We start from the raw sequence: 21,671 nt of genomic DNA on the forward strand, positions 1-21,671 counted from the left end.
TTAGCAACACTGTGTTCGAATAATTCGAAAATCGCGTGTCATCTATGTTTTATCTGTGGAATGTGGATCGTGAATGACAGCCATCATCTTGTTTGTTTACAAATGGTTTACAATGTTTACATTCTGAATCGATTCTATTTCAAGAGATATTTCTGCTGTGTCACCATTAAATACCAATATATTAAACAAGACTGTGCTTAATTAAAGCTAAGGTGCCTACAATGCCTACAGTGCCAACTGAGAAATCTAATAAAATATGAAAATCCAGTATGACATCTACCTGCTGAAGCAATGATTTTATTCATACATTCTTGTTTAACGGCATAGTCCACTTACAATTTTATTTTGAGATCTTCAAATTAGTTAATCATTTTTACCAACATCACACACCGCTTTTAAATTATCCGTCCATACGTATTAAGGCGCTCTTATAGTTGAGTTTTACGTTTCCGAGGGGGTGAAGCAGACGCGTGGTAGAACAGGCGGGCGGGCGCCCCGCGCGCCCCGCCGCACCATTCCCGCGCAGCACGTCTACATCCTTATTCTGGCGCCATCGGTATTCTGAATATTCTGATTTGTCAGTTCCGGGATTTTTTCCGGCAATTAATATCGAATAAGGTTTATTAACAAATTCGTATTTTAATGAGTATTTAATGAAATTATATACAATATGAGAGTATACCCCGACAAACTAAGAACCTAATCAAATTACACCCAATTATTATGAGACAGAAATTGGTACTTACTTACCTTAAAAATATAATAGAGTTAGACCAAGAAAATTCTGCAAGGATTTTGATTGCACACGCAGTGCAAGTGTTATTTTGAACGACAAACCTTTATGAAATTATGATTAACACTTGCACTGCGTGTGCAATCAAAATCGTCGCAGAATTGGTCTAATTCTAGAAGTCAATTTCGGGCAAGTAGGTATTGTAAATAAGGAAGAATACTGTAGTTCGTTTATTTTAAGCATTAGAAAGTACTTGAAAGAAGGTAACCGATCTTGACATGTCTTTTAATTAAAAAGCGCTTTTTAAAAATCAGTAACTATTACATATGAAAGCTTATTTTATATATTAGGACTTTAATTTTATATAAAATCAATCCACATTTGGCATGATGTGTCACATCCCCGTAGCTGCAGGCGTCCATAGCCTATGGTGAATGTGGGTCGTATGCTTGCTTGCCACCAGTGTGGTATATAAAAACAGTATTTTTTGGAATAAATTTCCCATATCGCACGGTACGGACTTGGCGGAAATAAGGTAGAAGTACTAGTGCTCAACGCTGCACTAGTATTCGACACGGGCACTTTATGTCAAAGTGACAAGAACTAAATTTGACTACAGAAAGATCGTCGCCGTTCAAATTTAACCTATATTACTTTGACATAAATTATAGTGTGTAGCTTTCAAATAGAGCTCAACGGCTAATCCTATTGTCTATTGTTAAGGGGCTGTCCATTTGAAATGACGTAATTTATGAATAGCCCCTAAGTAAAACCGCACGTGCTACTTACCTGCAAAAAAGGGTCTTAATTATTTTATTTGGCACCTGAGCCACAAAACAGATAGTACAGAAATCAATCTACATACAAAGCGCGCTCGAGCAACGCACACATAGACACTGCTCACGGACACGATATCTCGGACCGGTTGGGACCACTGCGAGCGCGAGTGCCATCCGCTTGAGACACGCGTCTGTGAACATTCTTGTGCAATAATGGAGAAAGAAAACAAAAAGTTATTATAACTGTACAGTGGACGGTTGTTAAAATTCAACATTAAACGGTGAAGTGTCGTTTTTTAAGCTACCAGTGGTTTCAGCGAGAATACGAATGGGAATTTATTACATTGTACATGAGAATGCGTATTTATTATACTTTAAATTATAATAATCGTGCATTTCGCCTATCTCGAAATCATCGCAGGATATTTTCTGTTTGTAATATAACAATGACATTAAAATTAAAATACCTATTTGAGTTATTAATGTTATTACTAATTTATATTTCCATTCTTCCCGTTTCATCCTCAACAAGAAATCAAACAACTAGATACGAGATACGATACGATAGATACGAATGCCACTACCACAATAGTTTTTTGTGCATAAGTCATAGTTCGCAACAATCGCAACCCTAGAGCGACCGCCGAGCGAGCGTAGGTATGAAAAGTAAAGTACATACATGTGATTGACTTCTGTTCCTATCTGTTTTGTGCCTGAGCGCGGACTAGGCCAACGCTCAAAAAACCAGTGTAGGTGCGCTCTCCGATAACGCGCCTTTGTTACGCATCTCGATGACACATTTTAAACTGGTTCTGTAGCGTTCGACTTGCCGGCACTCAGTAACCGAAGTACGTATTTTTTATGCAGGTGGTTGTGGCACGTGGCACGAGCGGTTGGTTTTACTTAACAATAGACAATAGGATTAGCCGTCGAGCTCTATTTGAAAGCTACACACTATACCTTGTCAAATACTAGTGCAGCGTCGAGCACTAGTACTTCTACCTTTTTTAGGCATTTGTCGACCACTTCCCTTAAAACGCATGTAGGTAACTCGGAAACTAAAAGCGGTGAAATGGTTACCACCATACACTAAACACTCCCACATAGGTATTTGAATCCCGTACACATATGTTTAAAAATGATTCAATTTGATTAATTTAATAGCCTTTAATAAAATATGTTTACACAATTTATCAATCGTGACTGAATTCCGGATTGGTTAGATGGGTGTGTGCCTTTGCTTCCCAACTTGTTATAAATTGACAATATGACGGGCGAATGTCTGAAATGTCACAATAATTAAGAATTATTTTGCTTTTCTTCGTAAGTATGTTGAAAAACATTGTGTGTAACACATATTTGCATATTTATACAGTGGTTACCCATTTTATGAAACGTCCAGTAAACTAGCATAGGTCCGACGCTGGCAGTGGCCACGGGCGTACTGGCGCGGGGAATGGGCGCAAGGTATTGCCGCGTAGGGTGTAATTTAGTAGGCAAAAGTTGAATTCATAAAATTATGAATGAAAAGATTAACGTATCGATAAAAGGACCAGTAATAACGAAGATTTACTTAAAAGCTATCGAATGAGGTAAGTTTCATATCCATTTTCGTCGTAGTACTTCTAAAATATGGATCAAAAGACAGCTTTAAGCATGTTTTCAACTTAAGATTCTATCGAGAAAATAATGAGCCGTTGTGTTTCTGACAAGCAATAACGTAGTTCAAGGACTAAAGTTATACATACTAGAAAATCATGCTTAAAATCCTTGTAAAAGTCTGTAAATATGGTTACAAAAAAGCGCATTTTACTACACACCGCGCCTTAATAACAATTTCAAACATTTTCAATAGAGAATCCGCGAGTGACAATTTGAATTGACGTACGTGACAAGGCGCGCTCAGCGGAAAAAAAAATTTAGGTTCGATGTACATTGTACATTGCTGCTTTTCTTAGCGCAATACTACTCTTTGAGTGTTGCCCTACTTTAGTTTGCTTTACATTGCTACTGACAAGATTTGCTTGACGCACTATATATGTAACGCTGGAAACGGTGACGGGACTTCCGGTAGGGGATGTGTTCGTGTTGGACTTAATTGAGGATATTAGTTGCATTGAAGAGATAATAAGCTAAATGAGCTCCATGATACGTCGATTTACAGAAAGATATTGCTTTATACAATTACTTAGGTCTACCCTTAAAATTCAGGTTCGTCAGAAGCATTGATTGCTTCAGCCACGCGATGAAAAGGAGAATATTTTTTGTGTTTTTTAGTAGGATTTTTTCCCGATTTCTCAAAGACGGCTGTACCGATTATTTTATGATATAGGCGGCAAACCAGCAGTTGAATCGTCTGATGGTAAGCGATTACCGTCGCCTATGGACACCCGCAAGGTCACAGAGGGGTTGGGCGTTGCCGACTTTTTAGATGGGAAATACGCTCTTTCTTACACTCTTGATGGGGGTTCGTAGTTATGGATTAGAAATTTTTTTATTGTTAAGGGTCTTAACAGTCCCATTTGATGATGGAATTTGGATATACGAGTATATCTAGACGGAACTTTTTAGAGCGAGAAATAGCGAGATGCACTGTCAGTCAATCCGCATTGGGCTAGCGTGGGGACTATAGCCCAAGCCCTCTCGCGCATGAGAGGAGGCCTGTGCTCAGCAGTGGGACGTATATAGGCTGAAATGATGATGATGACTGTCAGTCGTTTCAGGGTTGTAATATTTATCATAACTTTAACAATAACAAGTCAACGGAATCTATGAAGACTATTACGTTCCAAGGACTAACATACCTCCTGGTCCAGAGCGACCTCATCTTCCTCTTCATCCTCAATGCCCATGTCGGGCACGCGATCCTCCTCCTCGGCGGGGTGCGCGCGCGCCGCCAGCGCCACCAGCGCCAGGAATAAACACCATCTGCAACCAAGGAAGTTATCTTTCAGCAAACATACTTCAGGACATCGGATACTTATACACAAATGGCGGGTATGTATAAATTAAGCACTAGAGTGATGGATGTAGTTTTCATTCCTTTTTTTCCGAAAGTAATGAACCTGGATAACTACTTGTATTTAATTTACAAATCATCATCATCATAATTTAAGAGCATGGCTCTTATGCGTATGCGCCAGTAAAGTAAAGTAAAGTAAATACTCTTTATTGCACCACAAAGAAAAATACAATAACAGATTTACAGTGTAAATAATGGTAGCAACAGGCCAGTTTTCGCGGTCCTCGGCCAGATTCTTTAGGTCCCTGTAAGAGAAAAACCTACCTACCCAAAATTTGAATGCAGGCAAAAACTACGCCGGGACGGGTGTTTTCCGTTATAGGTGACAACCAGAAATTAGGATTAAGATTCCTAATATTTTAAAGGTAGAAGAAAGAATTTTTGTATTCCGTTTTACCCTGTGAATGGCCTCGGTTGTGTTATAGCATATTATAAAATGTTTGGTATAAAATCGCGATAGATACCAAAATTGAATACATTCGTAAATTGAATATAATTCACCCTAAAAAATAAGTAAGTATGTAACTTGAAGTTTTTTGTAAGTAAGTAGGTAATTAAATGTTTAAGTATGTTTATGACCTCTTTGTATGAAGATCTTGAGTTCTTTACGTCCTTACCAAAACACCCTACACGTAAACACGTATGATGTCATCTGCCATGCCCTTTTGCAGTACAGACCCGGTATATTAAACAACCATACCCAAATACAACCATTACGATCTCATAAAAAGCGGTTACTTAACAACAAAATAATCAACCGAAATGTCAACGGTAGGGAATTACGCACTCGGTGTCCATACATGAAGAAACGAATTTGTAGGTCAGCAGGTGACAGCTGCCAAATTACCATTGCCGTTGGGAAAATCAGGGGACAACTTTATCTGTATCCCATTAAAGGCGAAAATCCTGTTTTTATCAATTACCCAAGAGCATGGACTAGTGCCTCCGGCAAAATTCATGTGTATCAAGAAGGCCTTTTACTTATTTGGTGTTCGAAGGGATATGTGCTGTTTTGGAACAGTATAGAAGCAATGTGAGGCGTTACTTCGTTGCGCCAACGCTCCAGGGCGCGGCATACAAGTATTTATAGAGTCATAATTAAGTCGAAGAAAGCTGCAAATTGGTTTATTTATTGATAACAATTTCTTACATAAGCTGGCTTTTTTTGCTAACACTCTCAATAGGTGTTCTAGTAGAAATAATTTCTAAAGTGAACATTCTACCTAGTGCTTTCTCCGTCAAAACCATTGACTCGTGAAATAGAAACTTGCGTATTGGCTGTCCGTTGCGCAGGTTTTTAACAGTAATATCGTCTGATATCTGGCCCGTGACCAAAGATTGAAATAATCTGGTTGGCACACTTCGATATTATATAGTTTATTTTTAATCGATGAATGGAATGGAGTTATCAAATCGACCTGCGAAATGATTCAAAAGGAATACTTAAAGACATCACGGTTCAGCAAACAATAATTCTTTTGTTATGATTATGAATTGTATTAAATTCTAAAGCATAGTTACGGTAAAAAACTATCCTAAAAATGACGTCTACGTTTTATATAATTAGGCTTCATGGTGAATTTATTTTATGGTTAACCTTACGCACTTTTCTAGCTCATTATTTGATTCTTAATATTTACTTAAATTGTGCAGAGAGTAGATTTTGTGTTCTTTCAGGATGATGAAAGATATTGACCGCTTGTAATAGAGGCAATTAAGATGATTGTCAATAGTCTACACGCAAATAAAATTATAAGAAATGAAATATGTATTACCTAAGTACTTAATAGGTATACCTATTCGTGATTCACTGAGTGCCTAGTGATTGGTGTCAAATCATACAAAATTCAACCAATTTAGGTGAATTCCCCAACAATATTAACTAAGTACCTAATATGTGGTGTTGTAGAGTAAGAAAATATAAGACAGAGCCATTAGGTCCGTGGATAGAGCATATTTTCCTCAATAAAAAGATCTATTTGATGGCGGCAGCTAAAAATCTGACAGCTACCGGTAAAAATAGAAAACAAAGTAAAGGTTAACTTCACAAGAGACAACATTGCGAGACGGTGTGTCACAAATGTCACAACAATTTTCGCGGCAGACACGATGTTTTTTACACAGTTTCGTCGAAGCAATGTTTATTAGTAAATGTCAAGTGTTTGAAGAAAACATGTACTTGTAGATAGTTCATAGATTGTTTTGATACGAACAATCGGGTGGATTCGTGAGTGCAATCAAGCATTACTCTTAATTTTACTACATAGCTCAAATAACAAAACAACTGATATTTATAGACGGATTTACAGCCAAAGAGCGATCTTTTCCAGACATGGAATGGTCGGAATTTAGATTTTTTAATTCTTTTCTGTTGACAACTTTTGTAGGTATCTTAAATAAATAAATACTAAATTATATTATCACACAAATTGACTTAATCCCACTGTAAGCTCAATAAGCGATGGCTTGTGTTGTAGGTTAGAGACTTACCAGGAATTGAAATTTTGAACCCTAGACCGGACCATTGGCTTCATAGGCTGGGTCAATACCCTCTAGGCTAGACAGGTCGTCAAATCTTCTTCCGTATCTTCCCATCTTTTGTTAATTTTGTAGCTAGGTACCTAGATACCTACTCTTTGTATTTCAAGGCTTTCCCCATAAAGCTCTTAAGTACCTATCCAACTTATTTGCCTACTCCTAACGTCTAAGCATTGCTCCTATAATAGTACCTATAATGAGGCAATGACACAAAAAGTGTTCACAGCATCGCTAACATGATTTAAAATGTAATTAGCAAACAATCTGTTCCGTTAGTTTCTTAATCCTTCGGCGAGCCAAGGCTTCACAATACCCACGGAGCTGCCTACGATCTTTTGTACAATGTAAAAGCAAAAGTTAAGTCGTATTGGTCGTACTTAGTAAAACTACATCGAGTTAGCTTAGGTGACTAGCTATTAGCCATGTTGTAAATTGCTCAACAAGCTCGTATTCGTATTCGGGAAACGAGATAATCACAAGATCTAGAAACGATATAGAGATCAACTAGATTTACATTAGGTAGATATCGACTAGATGTGACTTGGATATCGTCGCCTCCATAAACTCGCGAACTAAATTGACATGAGTTTGACAAATAAAATGATACCAGGAATAGCAAAGAAAAAATAGCCACGGGTATATGTCGATAAAATGATATCGATAAGTAAAATATTGCACTTACTACCCATGTCATAATTATAAAGGGGTCACAAACGATTTCGATCAATATGAATGTGACGAGAAAAGTGGTTAATTCGATTGTAAGATTGTGTCGTTACCAATCAAATCAGGAGGTGCGGATGAGAAACTGACAAATTTCAGTGTCATGTTAGTGTGCAACAACTTGCCGTTCTTTATTTCAAGAGCTCGGTTGTCGCCATAAATCTAAAATTCATCATCATCATCATCTCAGCCTATATACGTCCCAACGGCTGGGCACAGGCCTCCTCTCGAGCGCGAGAGGGCTTGGGCTATAGTCCCCACGCTAGCCCAATGCGGATTGGGGACTTCACATACACCTTTGAATTTCTTCGCAGATGTATGCAGGTTTCCTCACGATGTTTTCCTTCACCGAAAAGCGACTGGTAAATATCAAATGATATTTCGTACATAAGTTCCGAAAAACTCATTGGTACGAGCCGGGGTTTGAACCCGCGACCTCCGGATTGCAAGTCGCACGCTCTTACCGCTAGGCCACCAGCGCTCTAAAATCTAAAATTGGTGATTTATTTTTATACATGTGGCCGGTAGATAAGATTGATCCATAATTATTTATACTTGGTCAAGCAGATCTTGTCAGTAAAAAAGGCGGCAAATTTGAAAAATGAAGGCGCGATGGGATATCGTCTCAAAGTAAATTTGAATTTCGCGCCTTTGTCTACTGACAAGATTTGCTTGATCTTGACCTAATTGTCAACTTAAACGTCCAGTTTAGGGACTGGGCTTCACAATCGAAGCCATACCGAGGCGATTTAATTTTTGCGTCCACACCACTCGAATTAAATGAGAAATTAATCACATTATACGAAATATTTCCCCGTCTGGGCCGGCCTTTGTTGTATTTTGAGCCAAAATCACTTTTTCTATGTTATCACCTACAACTTAATTGTTACTCTAGCTGTAAGTTTTCCTAACAAATAAAACAAAATAAATATAATAAAATATTTATTTAATTACAATATGTTTATTCAATATCTTTGTCTCTAGTAGGTTCTATAAAATTGCACAATTTTGGAAATACCGACATTCTCTAATTCAAACTTTTTTGAAAATATCGATATGAACAACACTGGCCAAACTGTGGTATCATTTGTGCACATTGACCTGTCAATTTAGTTCGCGAGTTTCTGGAGGCAACTGTAAGTCATAACTTGTCGAAATCGTTCAAGAGGACCTCCAGAATCGCGGAAACGTCAAATTTGACATATCTATCTTGTCGAAATCGTTCAAGAGGACCTCCAGAATCGCGGAAACGTCAAATTTGACATATCCATCTTACAAATATCTTTAAATTATCCATATCGTAACTTGTTGAGGTCTAGTAGAGATCTAATACATTTTCAGAATCGAGCCGTATATCCTTTGTTGGCTTTGTGGGCAACAGGGTTCACAAAAAAAATATCCCGCGGGTGCTCATTGCCCCATTCGGTTTTTTCGTGGGTGAGTCAAACTGATTCGGGTCGCGGGCTCAGACGATCACTCCGGATATTATTTCCGGAAACCCATCCAGATGATGATGATCATGAGATGAAGTTATCCATGATACTTTATGAATAAATCCATTCAATTGCAGTTTGCTGCACATCACAAAATATTGTCAACAACTACGGTACCTATTGCACTCATTTTCTTGGCTTTAGCGCGGGCCACCTTGGTCGCCACCCGAAAAAATGTATCCGCTTAGTTGAAAAATCGTAAAGTGCGTATCAGCCGAAAGCTAAAAGACGGACGTTTCATCAGTCTGGCGCGAAGTTTCGCAACGATTAATTACTGGCTGACATTGCCCGGGCTCTTGACAATGAAACGGTCGGCGTGACGCGCCGGCGCAGCTTGTCACGCGCCGGTGTTTCTGGCCTAGCCAAGCTGACAATCGTTAGTAGAAAACGCCAAACGAAACGCAAAACAAACTAACAGCTCGACCACAACATTGCTCGACTTGCGACGGCGGCAGCGGTAACCTTAGGTTGGAGCGAGACACAGCGATCGGACCTTTCGTTCCCACATATGGCTGTCGCTGCCGCCCTCGCCAGTCGCGTAATGTTGTGGCCGAAACGTAAACGCCAAACCAAGGCCCCTACGTTTATTGTTCTATTTGACGGCGCAGCAACTAGTATCATTTCTCTCTCCTCGCTCTTTTAAAATGCCATTTGTCAAAAAAGGACAACCATACTGTTGACAAGGTGGACTTCAAATCAAGTGTTGCCTTTCTTGATGCGCCCAGCCTGTGTATGTGTGCGTAAAAGCGTATATGTGTGCTCTTTTAGGGATGTTAAAAGTCGATTTTAATCATGTTATATATCGATAAACGCTACACAGCGGAACGAAATAGCGATTAATTGAAGCTTCAATATCTTCGTTAAACATAAACATAATTGAAATGCTAATGGATAATGAATATATTATTAATATAATAATATAATTCAATTATTGCGGAACACCTATTTTAGGAGGTATTTATGTATTTTAATTAAATATCTGAACTTTCCCTTGGTTCCCTGCTGGGGCGTGACTATAAAATTGTGATCTGATAACCACAATAAAGAATAAAAGCGTTTTTGGTCATTTTAGGTATCGTTAAGCCTTTGAAGTAAAATTAAAATTGCAAGAAATGTCGATAGTTTATCGACATGGCTACAGCAACGTGGGCCTCATTGTTAATCGTACACTAAACAAAAGTGGCAACAGTGACAGCTCGCTGAGACACCGTCTATATATATATTATGTCTATGCGCCAAACAATATAATATATGGAATGAACACGTCACTTTTCATTGCATCTGTCATACAGGAACATTATTTTGCTTTTCGACTGGCGTTTGCCGATATAAGATTTGTCACCTTGTCTACGGGCCTACGGCACCTGTATGGCTACCATCAGTTTGGCATTGACATAAACGCTATCGTGAACGTGATTTACTTTCTATATATCTCTTTCGCACTAATATGTCAGTACGAGCGAGATGCATAGAAAGTAAATTACGTTCACGATAGCGTATATGTCAATGCAAATGATGGTAGCCATAGGTACAGTACGTACGGCCGTACTGATTACTGTACATACTTGTGATGGGGTGTTTTTTAATGCAAATGGAGAGCCGCTTTGGCGCCCATAAATTACGTGAGGTGCTTTGAGGATTTTTGTGAGATTTGGTGCGATTCGGCTTGAAGCCCTCACCTAGGTAATTAATGAACGCTCCTTTCCAATTATAATTCAACATGACAATTATATGAAATGCAATATCGTACCCAAAAAGAAAGTTAGCTCGTGTTAATAATGCATAATATTTAATTAGGATTTTCTAACTTCCCCATCTATACCCACAGGTCGACTGTTTATTTACGTAGGTACCTACTAGCAATGTACAAATTGCAGAACATTCCCAAAAAGCGGAAACGTTCTCGAGAATGTTCTCAGGACATTCCTGCAACATGGAAATTATTGTTTAAACAAGAGAATATACTTGAAATAAAGTTTAAATAGGCATAACTTAAAACTAAATGTTATTATGCATATATTATTGTCTATTACAGTTAGCTATTTTGTTGATGTGATAAGTTTACCAATAAGTTGCTTAAATTCTCACTGTATTTCAGAGAACATTTCGACTGTCGACAATTTTTTCCAAGATGTTTTTTTTTCATTAGAATCTAGAGGCCTCTATCTCCCGCCATGCCAAATCTCAGCGCGCTCGGACCAACTTGAAAAAAAAAGTAGGTTATTTTGATTTTTTTTAATGCAGTTTGTTTTGTCTCGGGGCCCTCTATGACATTTGGTCTAGCATCGATAGGTGGCTATCACGCACCGTTTAAAAGTTGCCATACAAAATAAAAGTGGCCAGTTTTCCCGCAATTGTTGCATTTTTCCAAAAAAAAATTTTAATGGGTATCTAGGGGACCCCGAGATTCCGTGACTAAAATTTCAGCGCGCTAGGACAAAATTAAAAAAGTTTAAAAAAAAGTCGGCCATATTGAAAAAAAAATGGCGGCGTCAAAAACTGCCAGGGTCCCTCTATGACATTTGGTCGAGCACCCCCCACCTAAGTCTGACCGTTTGGCCGGGCCGTCATACATTTTTCTGACCGGAAGCGGACGACCAAAAGTCGGAATTTTCTGGGGGTAAGGACTACACCTAAACTTTTGTGAATATTCATGGTATAAACTACGATAAATAAATAATTTCTCGTTCTCGAGAACATTCTCAGAAGTTACCGAGAATTTCTCATGTGGAAAGTTTCGCAACTTTGGAAAGTTCTCGTGCGTGCATTGCTAGTACCTACTAAGTTTACGTTTCAAGTCTCGCGTTCGTCGGCATTGCGAGAAAATCTCTTCTACCGCAATGAATGTGTTGCAACTAGGTTTACAACTTTACACCTGTAAGCTAAGTTACCTATACAATGGCTCAAGAGCACATCGCTTTGAATAACTAGACACGTTGTAGAGTAATGTAGAGTCAGTACCGTCTTTACCATAAGGGCACTCGGGACCCGTGCCACAGGACAGGACAGAACAGTAACAGTATATTTGATAACTCGTAATAAATAGAGGATCATCATCAATTCATCAGTATTTAAGAGCTGCTCTTGTCGGTAGAGTAATCGCCACTCTTCTTTTTGCTGGGCCAGCCTTTTAACTCCCTCGTACGACTCGACAGAAACTCTTTCTTTTATTTGGCTGAGATATGTGAGCCTGGGCCTTCCTCTGCGTCTTTTCCCCTCAATCTTGCCCTCCAGGATCTTTAAAAAGAATTTGCCGTGCCGTTTCAGGTCGTGAGCATGGCAGGAGAGAAGAGAATGCCTGTTAGACACAGTAGCTAACAGAAGGGGCAAGATGGTTGGCCACCTGATACGGCACGACAGGAATAGAGGATCATAGTAGTTTTTTTACTTTAATTCGCTTTCTTTACTTTCCAAAAGGGCCCCAAATTCTTATGTGCCCTGGGGCCCCGGCTTAGTTTAAGACGGCCCTGTGTAGAGTCGGTCCGCCATGATATTAAGATTAAAAATTTCTAACCAAAATAAAGGGTGTTTTTAACCCTTAACTAAGCTTATGTTTGTCACTAAATGTTTAAGTAGTAAATTATTTTTACTACGAGATCAACCCCGAAATCACAAAATCAAAAATATCCGTCCCAAAAATGGCTCGAGATCTCATGTAAGTACCTATGCAATTTCTTTGGGTTGTTTCTATAACTCAAGTTGTTCAGTGTGATCTATGTGTTTACCTCGCGGAGATGAAACATAGGTCACGCTAATATACGGGGTGAAAGTCAACAAAGGAAGGTGGGATATTTTTGAACTCTCCATCGGCAGACAAACCTCTCCAAGGTTTTTCCCACGATGGGTCTTGTATATTAAGCCCCCTCCAGACTATGCGCGTGAATCGCGGGAAGCCGCGAACGCGAGTGTGGAGTCGATTTCGCTGTCTGCGAAAATCGACACCACACTCGCGTTCGCGGCTTCGCGCCGCGATTCGCGCACGAGTGTGGAGGGGGCTTTAGACTGTATAACTTGTTTGTCTATTACTACACCTTATAAAACAAAGTCCCCGGCCGCATCTATCTGTCTGTATTATTTTCGCGATAAACTCAAAAACTACTGAACGGATTTTCATGCGGTTTTCCCCTATCAATAAAGTAATTATTGAGGAAGGGTTAGGTGTATTTTGTTTAGGTTTTACGTAACCCGTGCAAAGCCGGGCGGGTCGCTAATTCAATAATAAATAAAGAAAACTACAATACCTGCTTAATCCATACAGAGCCATCGTACCGTGAACCGGGGTTACTTTGATCAATTTTAGAGTTTGATCAAAGTAACCCCGGCCGGCATACGGTATGTAAATAATAAGAGCATTCGCACGGTGCACGTGCAAACAGGAGCTCGCGTGTGGACGCGACATTATCTCAGATTTCACTTTCGACGGTTGTGTAACCGCGGCTTATGGAGACAGGTTTTGCCGCAGTACTACTGTACGAACAGTAGGTTTTCAAGTAATTGTTGTGGAATATGAGGCTACTGTTATTTGGAGGTTTAATCATCTTTATTGCTAGCCACTTCTGACCAGCAGGCCTAGCCAATTGAGGTGACAATCGCAATCGCTACGACAACGAAACGCTTTGTGATTTGTCGTCTCTCTATCACTCTTCCATATTAGTGCGACAGTGACAGTTGCGTTTCGATCGCTACGGAGCGTACTTAAGCGACTGGCATGTTGGCTACGTGGCCTGTACCGTGTACCCGACTATCTGATATTTACTCTAAATCAGAGTAAAGGCCCTTTATTTATTTATTATTTGATTTGCAATCAAATAATAGAGATAGAGACGATAATCCGTTGGATCTACAAGCTGGTGCTAACGACTGTTTACTACGTGGCAGGTAAGTTCTTTCATTCTGTGTTTTGCGGTAAACCTTACAATAATTGTTTCGTATATTAAGTACGCTGTGAAATGAATTGGTCAAACAAAACTATAAGCGATTTAAATGGTCGGTATCGCTCATGTAACTCCCCTAGAGTTGCAGGCGTCCATAGGCTATAGTGACTGTTGACCATCAGGCGGGTATACCTGTTTGCCACCGACGTAGTACAATAAAATAAAAGTTACACGTAACTTTATGGTAGGTACTGTAACACTCTCGATTATCTCCCAGAGATATTAGTGCAAATGTACAGTGGCGTTCATGAGTGCATTGGATAGATGTCGACCGTAATGCCTTAATATTATGCTTGAAACATGTCCATGCAATATTGATCGCCAGTGTATATGTAAATTGCCATCATTGAGCGGGGTTACTTTAGTGTTTTACGCATTCGGGATCGAGATAGTTTAGAAAGCCGTTTTAAGCACGGAATTAGCTTGCATACACTTCTTGGTTAGTCTAGATTAATATCCATAGAGGGCTATACGTAATAATATTTAGATCGTTCAGTAATTTTGTGTACAGGGTGGCCTTCCTATAAATAAAGTTACACACGAAATCATTCCCGCACCTAAAACCCCGGGCTGCGGTCTGCGGTACGATAAGTAATTAATGTGTGTTGATGATATACTTATTAATTGAGACAAGTTATTACACATTACATGACATGAAAAAACACCAAGGTCACACCAAACTGCCCGCAATTACGCCTAAATGCGGCTCAAATTGATTGCGTATCGCTATCTGGCACGCTCGGATCCGGTTGGTATCTGACCACGTGAAGTATGCGCCTAATGGTATTTGACATGCTCCACATGTGATAATGACTGGGTGTGTACCGACCAGTTGGTTAAAAAGAAACCCAACACAGCGTCTTTTGAGCTAAATGATTTCGTTGCACAGTTGTGCCAACGACAACGTTAAGGCCCCAGTACACAATGGGCCATTGCCGGCCACTCCAAGGGACGCAGCCATGCGGTAGAATGAGATAGCAATATCACTTGCTCCCTCTAACGCATAAATGCGTCCCTTGGAATGGCCGGCGATGGCCCATTGTGTAAGTACTGGGGCCTTGACGTCGAGTCGACTAGACGCCCGACGCTTGGGACTCTCAGCAGGAGACGTTAGTGTGGATTCTCTTTAAGTCCCACTTGCACCATCTTAATAACCCGGGGTTAAGCGGTTAAACCGTTAACCCAGTGTCAAATTGTACTGGTAATTCCAAGTTTTAACCGATTAACCTCAGATTAGAGGAATGGTGCAAGTGTCGATACCAAATTGTTCTCCCTCCGAAATTGTGCGTTTGTAGTTAATTTTTATTTGTACCATCTCGCTCCGCGACTGTTGCGCCATTTAGGGTCCTAGCTAAATTGGTTGTTCAATACTTACGCTATAGAATTTCCAATTTAGCAAGAACCCTAAACGGCGTAACAATCCCGTGTGGTCATTGTACGAGTACATCCGTCAGTAAATACAGCCATACTAAAGCAAAAACGCTTAAAAGTTTTCTTTACGGTTTTATTTGTACTTCTCTCTCTTCACTTGGTTCCTCATTGCTGAGGATCGTAACTCCGTTTGATTCCGTCAACTAGTTGTCTCCATCCCGTTCTGTAGCTTGGTGGAGTGCGTCGCTGACAGGTCGTTTAGTTCCTCTGCTATTTAGTTGTACTTATTTTTTATTAAAATTAGACCTTTTAGGCCCTTCTGGTTGGTGTGTACCCGACACGACACACCTATGCACGTGGTCAGTGACTGGCGACCACATATGGTTTTGATCTCGCAGGTAAGACATAATATGTTCACGGAACATGTAGGTATTGAGTCGATATTTAACATATTAACTAGTTAGGTATATGATTAAAAATTTGAGGGGTCCCTTTGTTTCCCATAAAGTTTTAAGTCATAATGTATTGTTTGTCATATTATCGTTAGTCATAAAACTGAAGCCGTTAACTTTTCAGGATTTTCGTAAGGATATTCTATAGATAGGTTAGGTTAGGTTAGGTTTGTATTATGGAAATCCTGAAAAGTTACGCGTTTCTGAGAAAAACCAATTATGACTAACGAAAATTCGGACAAACAATACATTATGACTTAAAACTATTTGGGAAACAATAGAGACCCAAAATTTGATGATTAAAAACTTGTACATTATAATGGTCTTGGTAAGTATCTAACTTCAATTTGAGCACTGAATACAATTCATCCTGTATGTAATCAACTAATGTACTGTATGTAAACGTCGTAAATTTCCATGTAGACCGTTAGTGGGACCGGACTTTTGCCCTAAAACTTACATGATAATGCTAAAGATGGAAAAGTGATGCTTATGGCATGGGACATTTTTAAGCAAGCATATATATCAAAAAAGAAAAAACTTGAATGTTATAAAAACCAATTTTTGTTCAACCGCTGGTCTAACGTCCCCTCTTTTGATAATGTTTTGGTAGGTACAACATGTGGTTATATGCAGGGAGCGAACATTCATGCTGGTTTCGTCATAATGATGTATATGTCACCGTGAAATTGTAAGCACTCGTCAAGTCGTCAGTTTATAATATCGCTAGTTGAATTATAAACTGACGGTAGATTACAAACTAACCTAACCTACGTTACATTGTAAACTAACGGGTTCATAGGTGACACACACAGGATGTTTTTAAATACGTATGACAGATAAAGTCTAGCAACGTTCCATTGTCACGAACGTAATAGTGTTTAAATTAGTTACTGAAATAAAAAATAAGTAGGTACTTAATGAGTTAGAAACAAAATGTATTATTGTGTAATATAATTATTAAGTATTATCACTCAGTTTCGTCTTCCCTAGGTATGACAATGACGGTATGACAATGTCAGATAATAATGTTTTTTACTTTCCATCTTATGTCTAAGTGTCAATATATGTCTACTTAAACAAAAGAGGTTGATTAGATAATAGCGATTAATGATTAATCCTATTTTTTGTAACGATAAATAAACCTAAAACCTGAAATATGTCGTATGCAGCTTGACGTTATTTGTCTGTCATCGGCATAAATTGTACGCTCGCTGTAGGCCAAGCACATGATCGGCGCGACAGTGTCTCGCCGCGAGATAGACTACCCGTCTTTTTCTAACTGTATTAATTAAAGATGGACGGGTAGTCTATCTCGCGGCGAGATACTGTCCCGCCAATCATGTGCTAGCCCGGCTAGTTATATGACGCTAAACTTATGTATACAAAATGCATGTTACATGACAAACATGACAGTATACAAATAATTAGAGAGTTGCCTACATTTTTGCACAAGTCATCTAAATATTATGTAATTACATGTAATTACTACTTTGCTGCGTGCTATCGGATCGGAAGCAAAATACCGCACAATGGCGTATCGTAATATAGTAACCATTAAATAATAATAAGATATTAACATATTTATGACAAATTTTACAAATTGCATTTTGATATAATATTCATTTACATTGAGTACATAAATATACCTATGTAATACATAGTATGTATATTTAATTATTAACTACACTTAATTCTAAGAGTTTTGCTCGCGCGTTGATGTCATTACTACAGCGATAGAGTCCGTCTAAGTTAACGGTGCATCGACATGAACAAAACAAAGTGAGGATGTGTCTTTACGAACTTCATACTTTCATAGATTTTTGATTTGATTTGATTTGATTTATTTATTTCACAACATATGATTACAGTACAAATTACATTAATGTCAATTTATAAGAATCTGTATTGTGATCGTCAGAAATAAATTTAAATAATAGCAAAATAATCCAAATTAATTAATTTCATTAATAATACATAATATGAAAAATTTCACCTGAGAAGGATCGTCAAATAATAACAATAATAAACAAAGACAATGTCAAGAATAGGTATGCGAATATAAATTATACAGTTATGTCAAAAAATTCACTTATTGAATATAATGGGTTGTCCAGTAAAAAGTTTCTCAATCGACGCTTGAATTTTGTATCAGATGTTTCTGTCCTTATTTCTGCAGGTAATCGCTCATAATAAGTCGGACCGATAACACGCGGGTTCTTTGCTGCTAGTGCCATGCGACGTGGAACTGTTCGTAATCGACCTGGGGGCCGATTTTTGAAATTCGACCGCTTGATTTCGAGTATTTCGGTCAATAATATCTCCACTACTATGCATTTAAATTCTATTAATAGAATGAAAACGAGTGGTCAATACCACTAGATTCCCAATTTCTATCGCTCGTATTTCAAAAATTAGCATTTGGCCGTTTTCCACCGATTTTCGAGTGGCGAAATCGAACGATCGAAATTCAAAAATCGGCCCCCTGTAGTTCTAATGTTTATACCAGATACCTCAACGCGTTTAAACAAAGATAAGTTATTTCTAACGTACATAATAATTTCGAATAAATATAATGAGTAGTGTGTCATTATTTTATGCGTTACAAAAAGGTCTCTGCATGAATGTCTACGCTTCACACCGGCTAGCGTTTGAAATTTATGATGACAATTAATAAATTATCATTGCAAATACCACGCAGAGTTAGCTTGGTCGAACTCTAAAAACTAACGGAGGAGTAGGTAAGCGTCGTTATTATGGGTGTGGTGTTTACATATTTACAACGTAAGTAATTCTATTCAAATGTCATAACTTGTCAGATTGTCATTAACTTTGCCACTTTTTGAGAAAGTGCCATGTCACGCGTCCATTTAAAACAAATCGAATTGACCTACTTTAGGTACGTTACATAACTGTACAGTCTGTACATAAATAAATATAGCATTCAGCTGTCAAAAGGTCGTTGACCCTAATCTCGACCTTTGTTGGCTAAACAGACTTGTCTATGTTAACCCAATAATCGATCATTTTAATTTCTACTTTATTAATAATACTTATGGTTTAAAATCGAGCAACACGAAACAAAATTGTCTGTGTCACAGCGGTAGCGTAGCGAATCACAAAACAATTTATTTTCATTAATTTAAGTAGTTCCTTTAGTTAATGGTTTAAGAGCTAATTTAGTTTAAGATTATCGTTTAATTTAGATATAATTTTAATTAATCAGGTTTATCTTTGAGTACATAACGATTTGCTTTTGTTATAAGTAGATGAAAGGTTAAAGGGAGGGAAGGGAATGCCTTATGTCATTAAGTTCGCCTTTTGTACAGTGTGTTTTCTTATGTGCAATAAAGATTAAATAAATAAATAAATAAAGGTTCAACACTATTCTTGTAACTTTAATTTTAAAATAGCAACTAATTTTATACAATAAATTATTTTAATACATATGTAAATATTAACAAGTTTTGGTACTCTCAAAGTGTAAAATAACTTGTCTGCGGCAGTTGGTAAAAATTATACCATAAAATATTTCAGGAATATGGTATTTGGGAACTTAAAAGTACACAAAAAATAATAATTTCAATACCATTTCGTACCTTGTCCCAGTTACAATCAATAAGAAAGTCGCTAGGGACCTCATACTATGGTCACTGTGACAATGTACGAAATGGTAGGTAGGTACAGGGCTATAACCGCGAAAATCGAAGTTCTCAAATTGCGGGCATCTTTCTCTGTCACTCTTATGACGCCTTCATTGGCGTAAAAGAGAAAGATCCCCGCAATTTGTGAATTTGGGTTTTCGCGGTAGCTCCTCTGAATTGATTTCCTTGACCGTACCTATCTAAAGTATCTAAACAATTGTTTACGTAAATGATGGTCGATTTACTTAGCGACATTTGCAGTATCCTTTTTATCTTTTAGCACAGTTTTAAATTTCGACATCATCTCACTGAAGCGAAATATTTTTAGCTTATACGTGGCAATATAACACTTTTACAAGTTGTTAAGTTTGATACCTTTGTGTCAAAATAATAGAAATATTTTAGTTTGACCTTGCAAGTTGCAATGTAGTCTGTGCGGTAACAGACTCTACCTATACGGCTACCATCAGTTTGGCATTGACATAAACGCTATCTTGAACGTAATTTACTTTCTATATATCTCTTTCGCACTAATATGTCAGTACGAGCGAAATGCATAGAAAGTAAATTACGTTCTCGATAGCGTGTATGTCAATGCCAAACTGACGGTAACCGTTGTATAAAAGATGTCGAAGTTACGTAAAGTTTCAAAAAAGTTAATAAAGTTTTCAGAAATTTCATAGAAAAGAAAACTTTCATATTGGAAACGGAATATTTCGATCGTAATTAAAAATATGAGAAGCTTCGAAATTTTCTCACGGCTCATCAGTATTACTGGCTCAAATAAACACTACACTATAGCTACGACCACTTTATCCGTCAATTATGCATAAAGGGTTAATTTATACGCCTGACCTACGTTCTCAGATCAAATCTAATAGCTAATGAGCAGTTGACACCTTGACACTAGTTTTGCAATGATCCAATTTGATTCACAATAGATCCGTACCTCGGATCCGCACGAGCTGGATCGACGTTAGGCAATGAACCTTGGGGTACTGAACGGGTTTGCTTTCATTCATTAGAATAAAAGTAATCAGTGAGCAATACAATGAATGGGCAGATATATCGGATAGTATTCTAATTCAAGGACAGAGGTAAGCTATGAGGCTTAAATAAAGACATAGGGGCACAACAATGACTTTTTTATTTACGGAGAGGTAAATTTACATAATTTAGTTAAGCTTAAATCCTGGCTCTGACTGTGTTGCAAAAATCTGATAAATGTTCGGCTGTTCGGTATTTTATCTGGAAATTTTCTCAACATTTATATATTAACTAGAAGATAAATTAAATATTTTCATACGTTAATTATGTTTAATATTTTTGCTAAACCTTTAAATATTACAAGCAGCTAGTTCCATAAGTAGCTCTTCACTATTGGCGTGTTTAATAAATAACGGTATTATTGATGATGATATCATAATAGTGATTATAATTGTTCACTCTACCCCCTTATTTATACCTAAAACTTAGTAAACTTATGTTAAATTTTGTCTCTTTCTACCAATCACAAATGATAGGGCCAAACTATTAATAACGGCTTGAGATGTAACTTAGGTATTTAGGAGATATGTAATTATGCTGCTTATTGAACCACCTGGATCAATAACTGCTGCAGGAAAAACGACGTTAGATAATCGGAAATAATAATATGTTTCGGATATCTTTGTTAGATAACAACAATTAACAATGGATATCGATTTTCCAACATTGTTTTATCCGCCAACATTGAGCAGTTCCGACTTCCGACAGGGAAACGATCGAATTGTCCTGTCCTTCACAGAAGGATATTCTTGGTAGTTAGAAATTAGTTTCAGTCACAAAACAATTAACTAAATGTACCTACGTTCGCGTCTACTTAGACTACACAGTTTTTTTTAAAGAGAATTATTTGAGATGCCGATGACGGTATGACTTGAACATGTTTTTTACAGAATGTGAATGTGAAATTGTGAGATTAAGTATTCGAACTCAACTTT

The 21,671-nt window shown here is 38.0% G+C and overlaps 1 protein-coding gene across 2 annotated transcripts in view; it reads right to left on the bottom strand.

The window, feature by feature from the left end:
• LOC134664050 (putative uncharacterized protein DDB_G0271606) overlaps positions 1–21,671 on the bottom strand; it is a 43,715-nt gene that overhangs the window by 10,813 nt on the left and 11,231 nt on the right. For both annotated transcript variants that reach the window (XM_063520621.1, XM_063520620.1), the window contains exon 2: positions 4,317–4,440. In XM_063520621.1, coding sequence (XP_063376691.1) covers positions 4,317–4,440 — 124 coding nt within the window. The remainder of the gene's footprint in view (positions 1–4,316; positions 4,441–21,671) is intronic.

Source organism: Cydia fagiglandana, chromosome 4, assembly GCF_963556715.1.
Source record: "Cydia fagiglandana chromosome 4, ilCydFagi1.1, whole genome shotgun sequence".
NCBI lineage: Eukaryota > Metazoa > Arthropoda > Insecta > Lepidoptera > Tortricidae > Cydia > Cydia fagiglandana.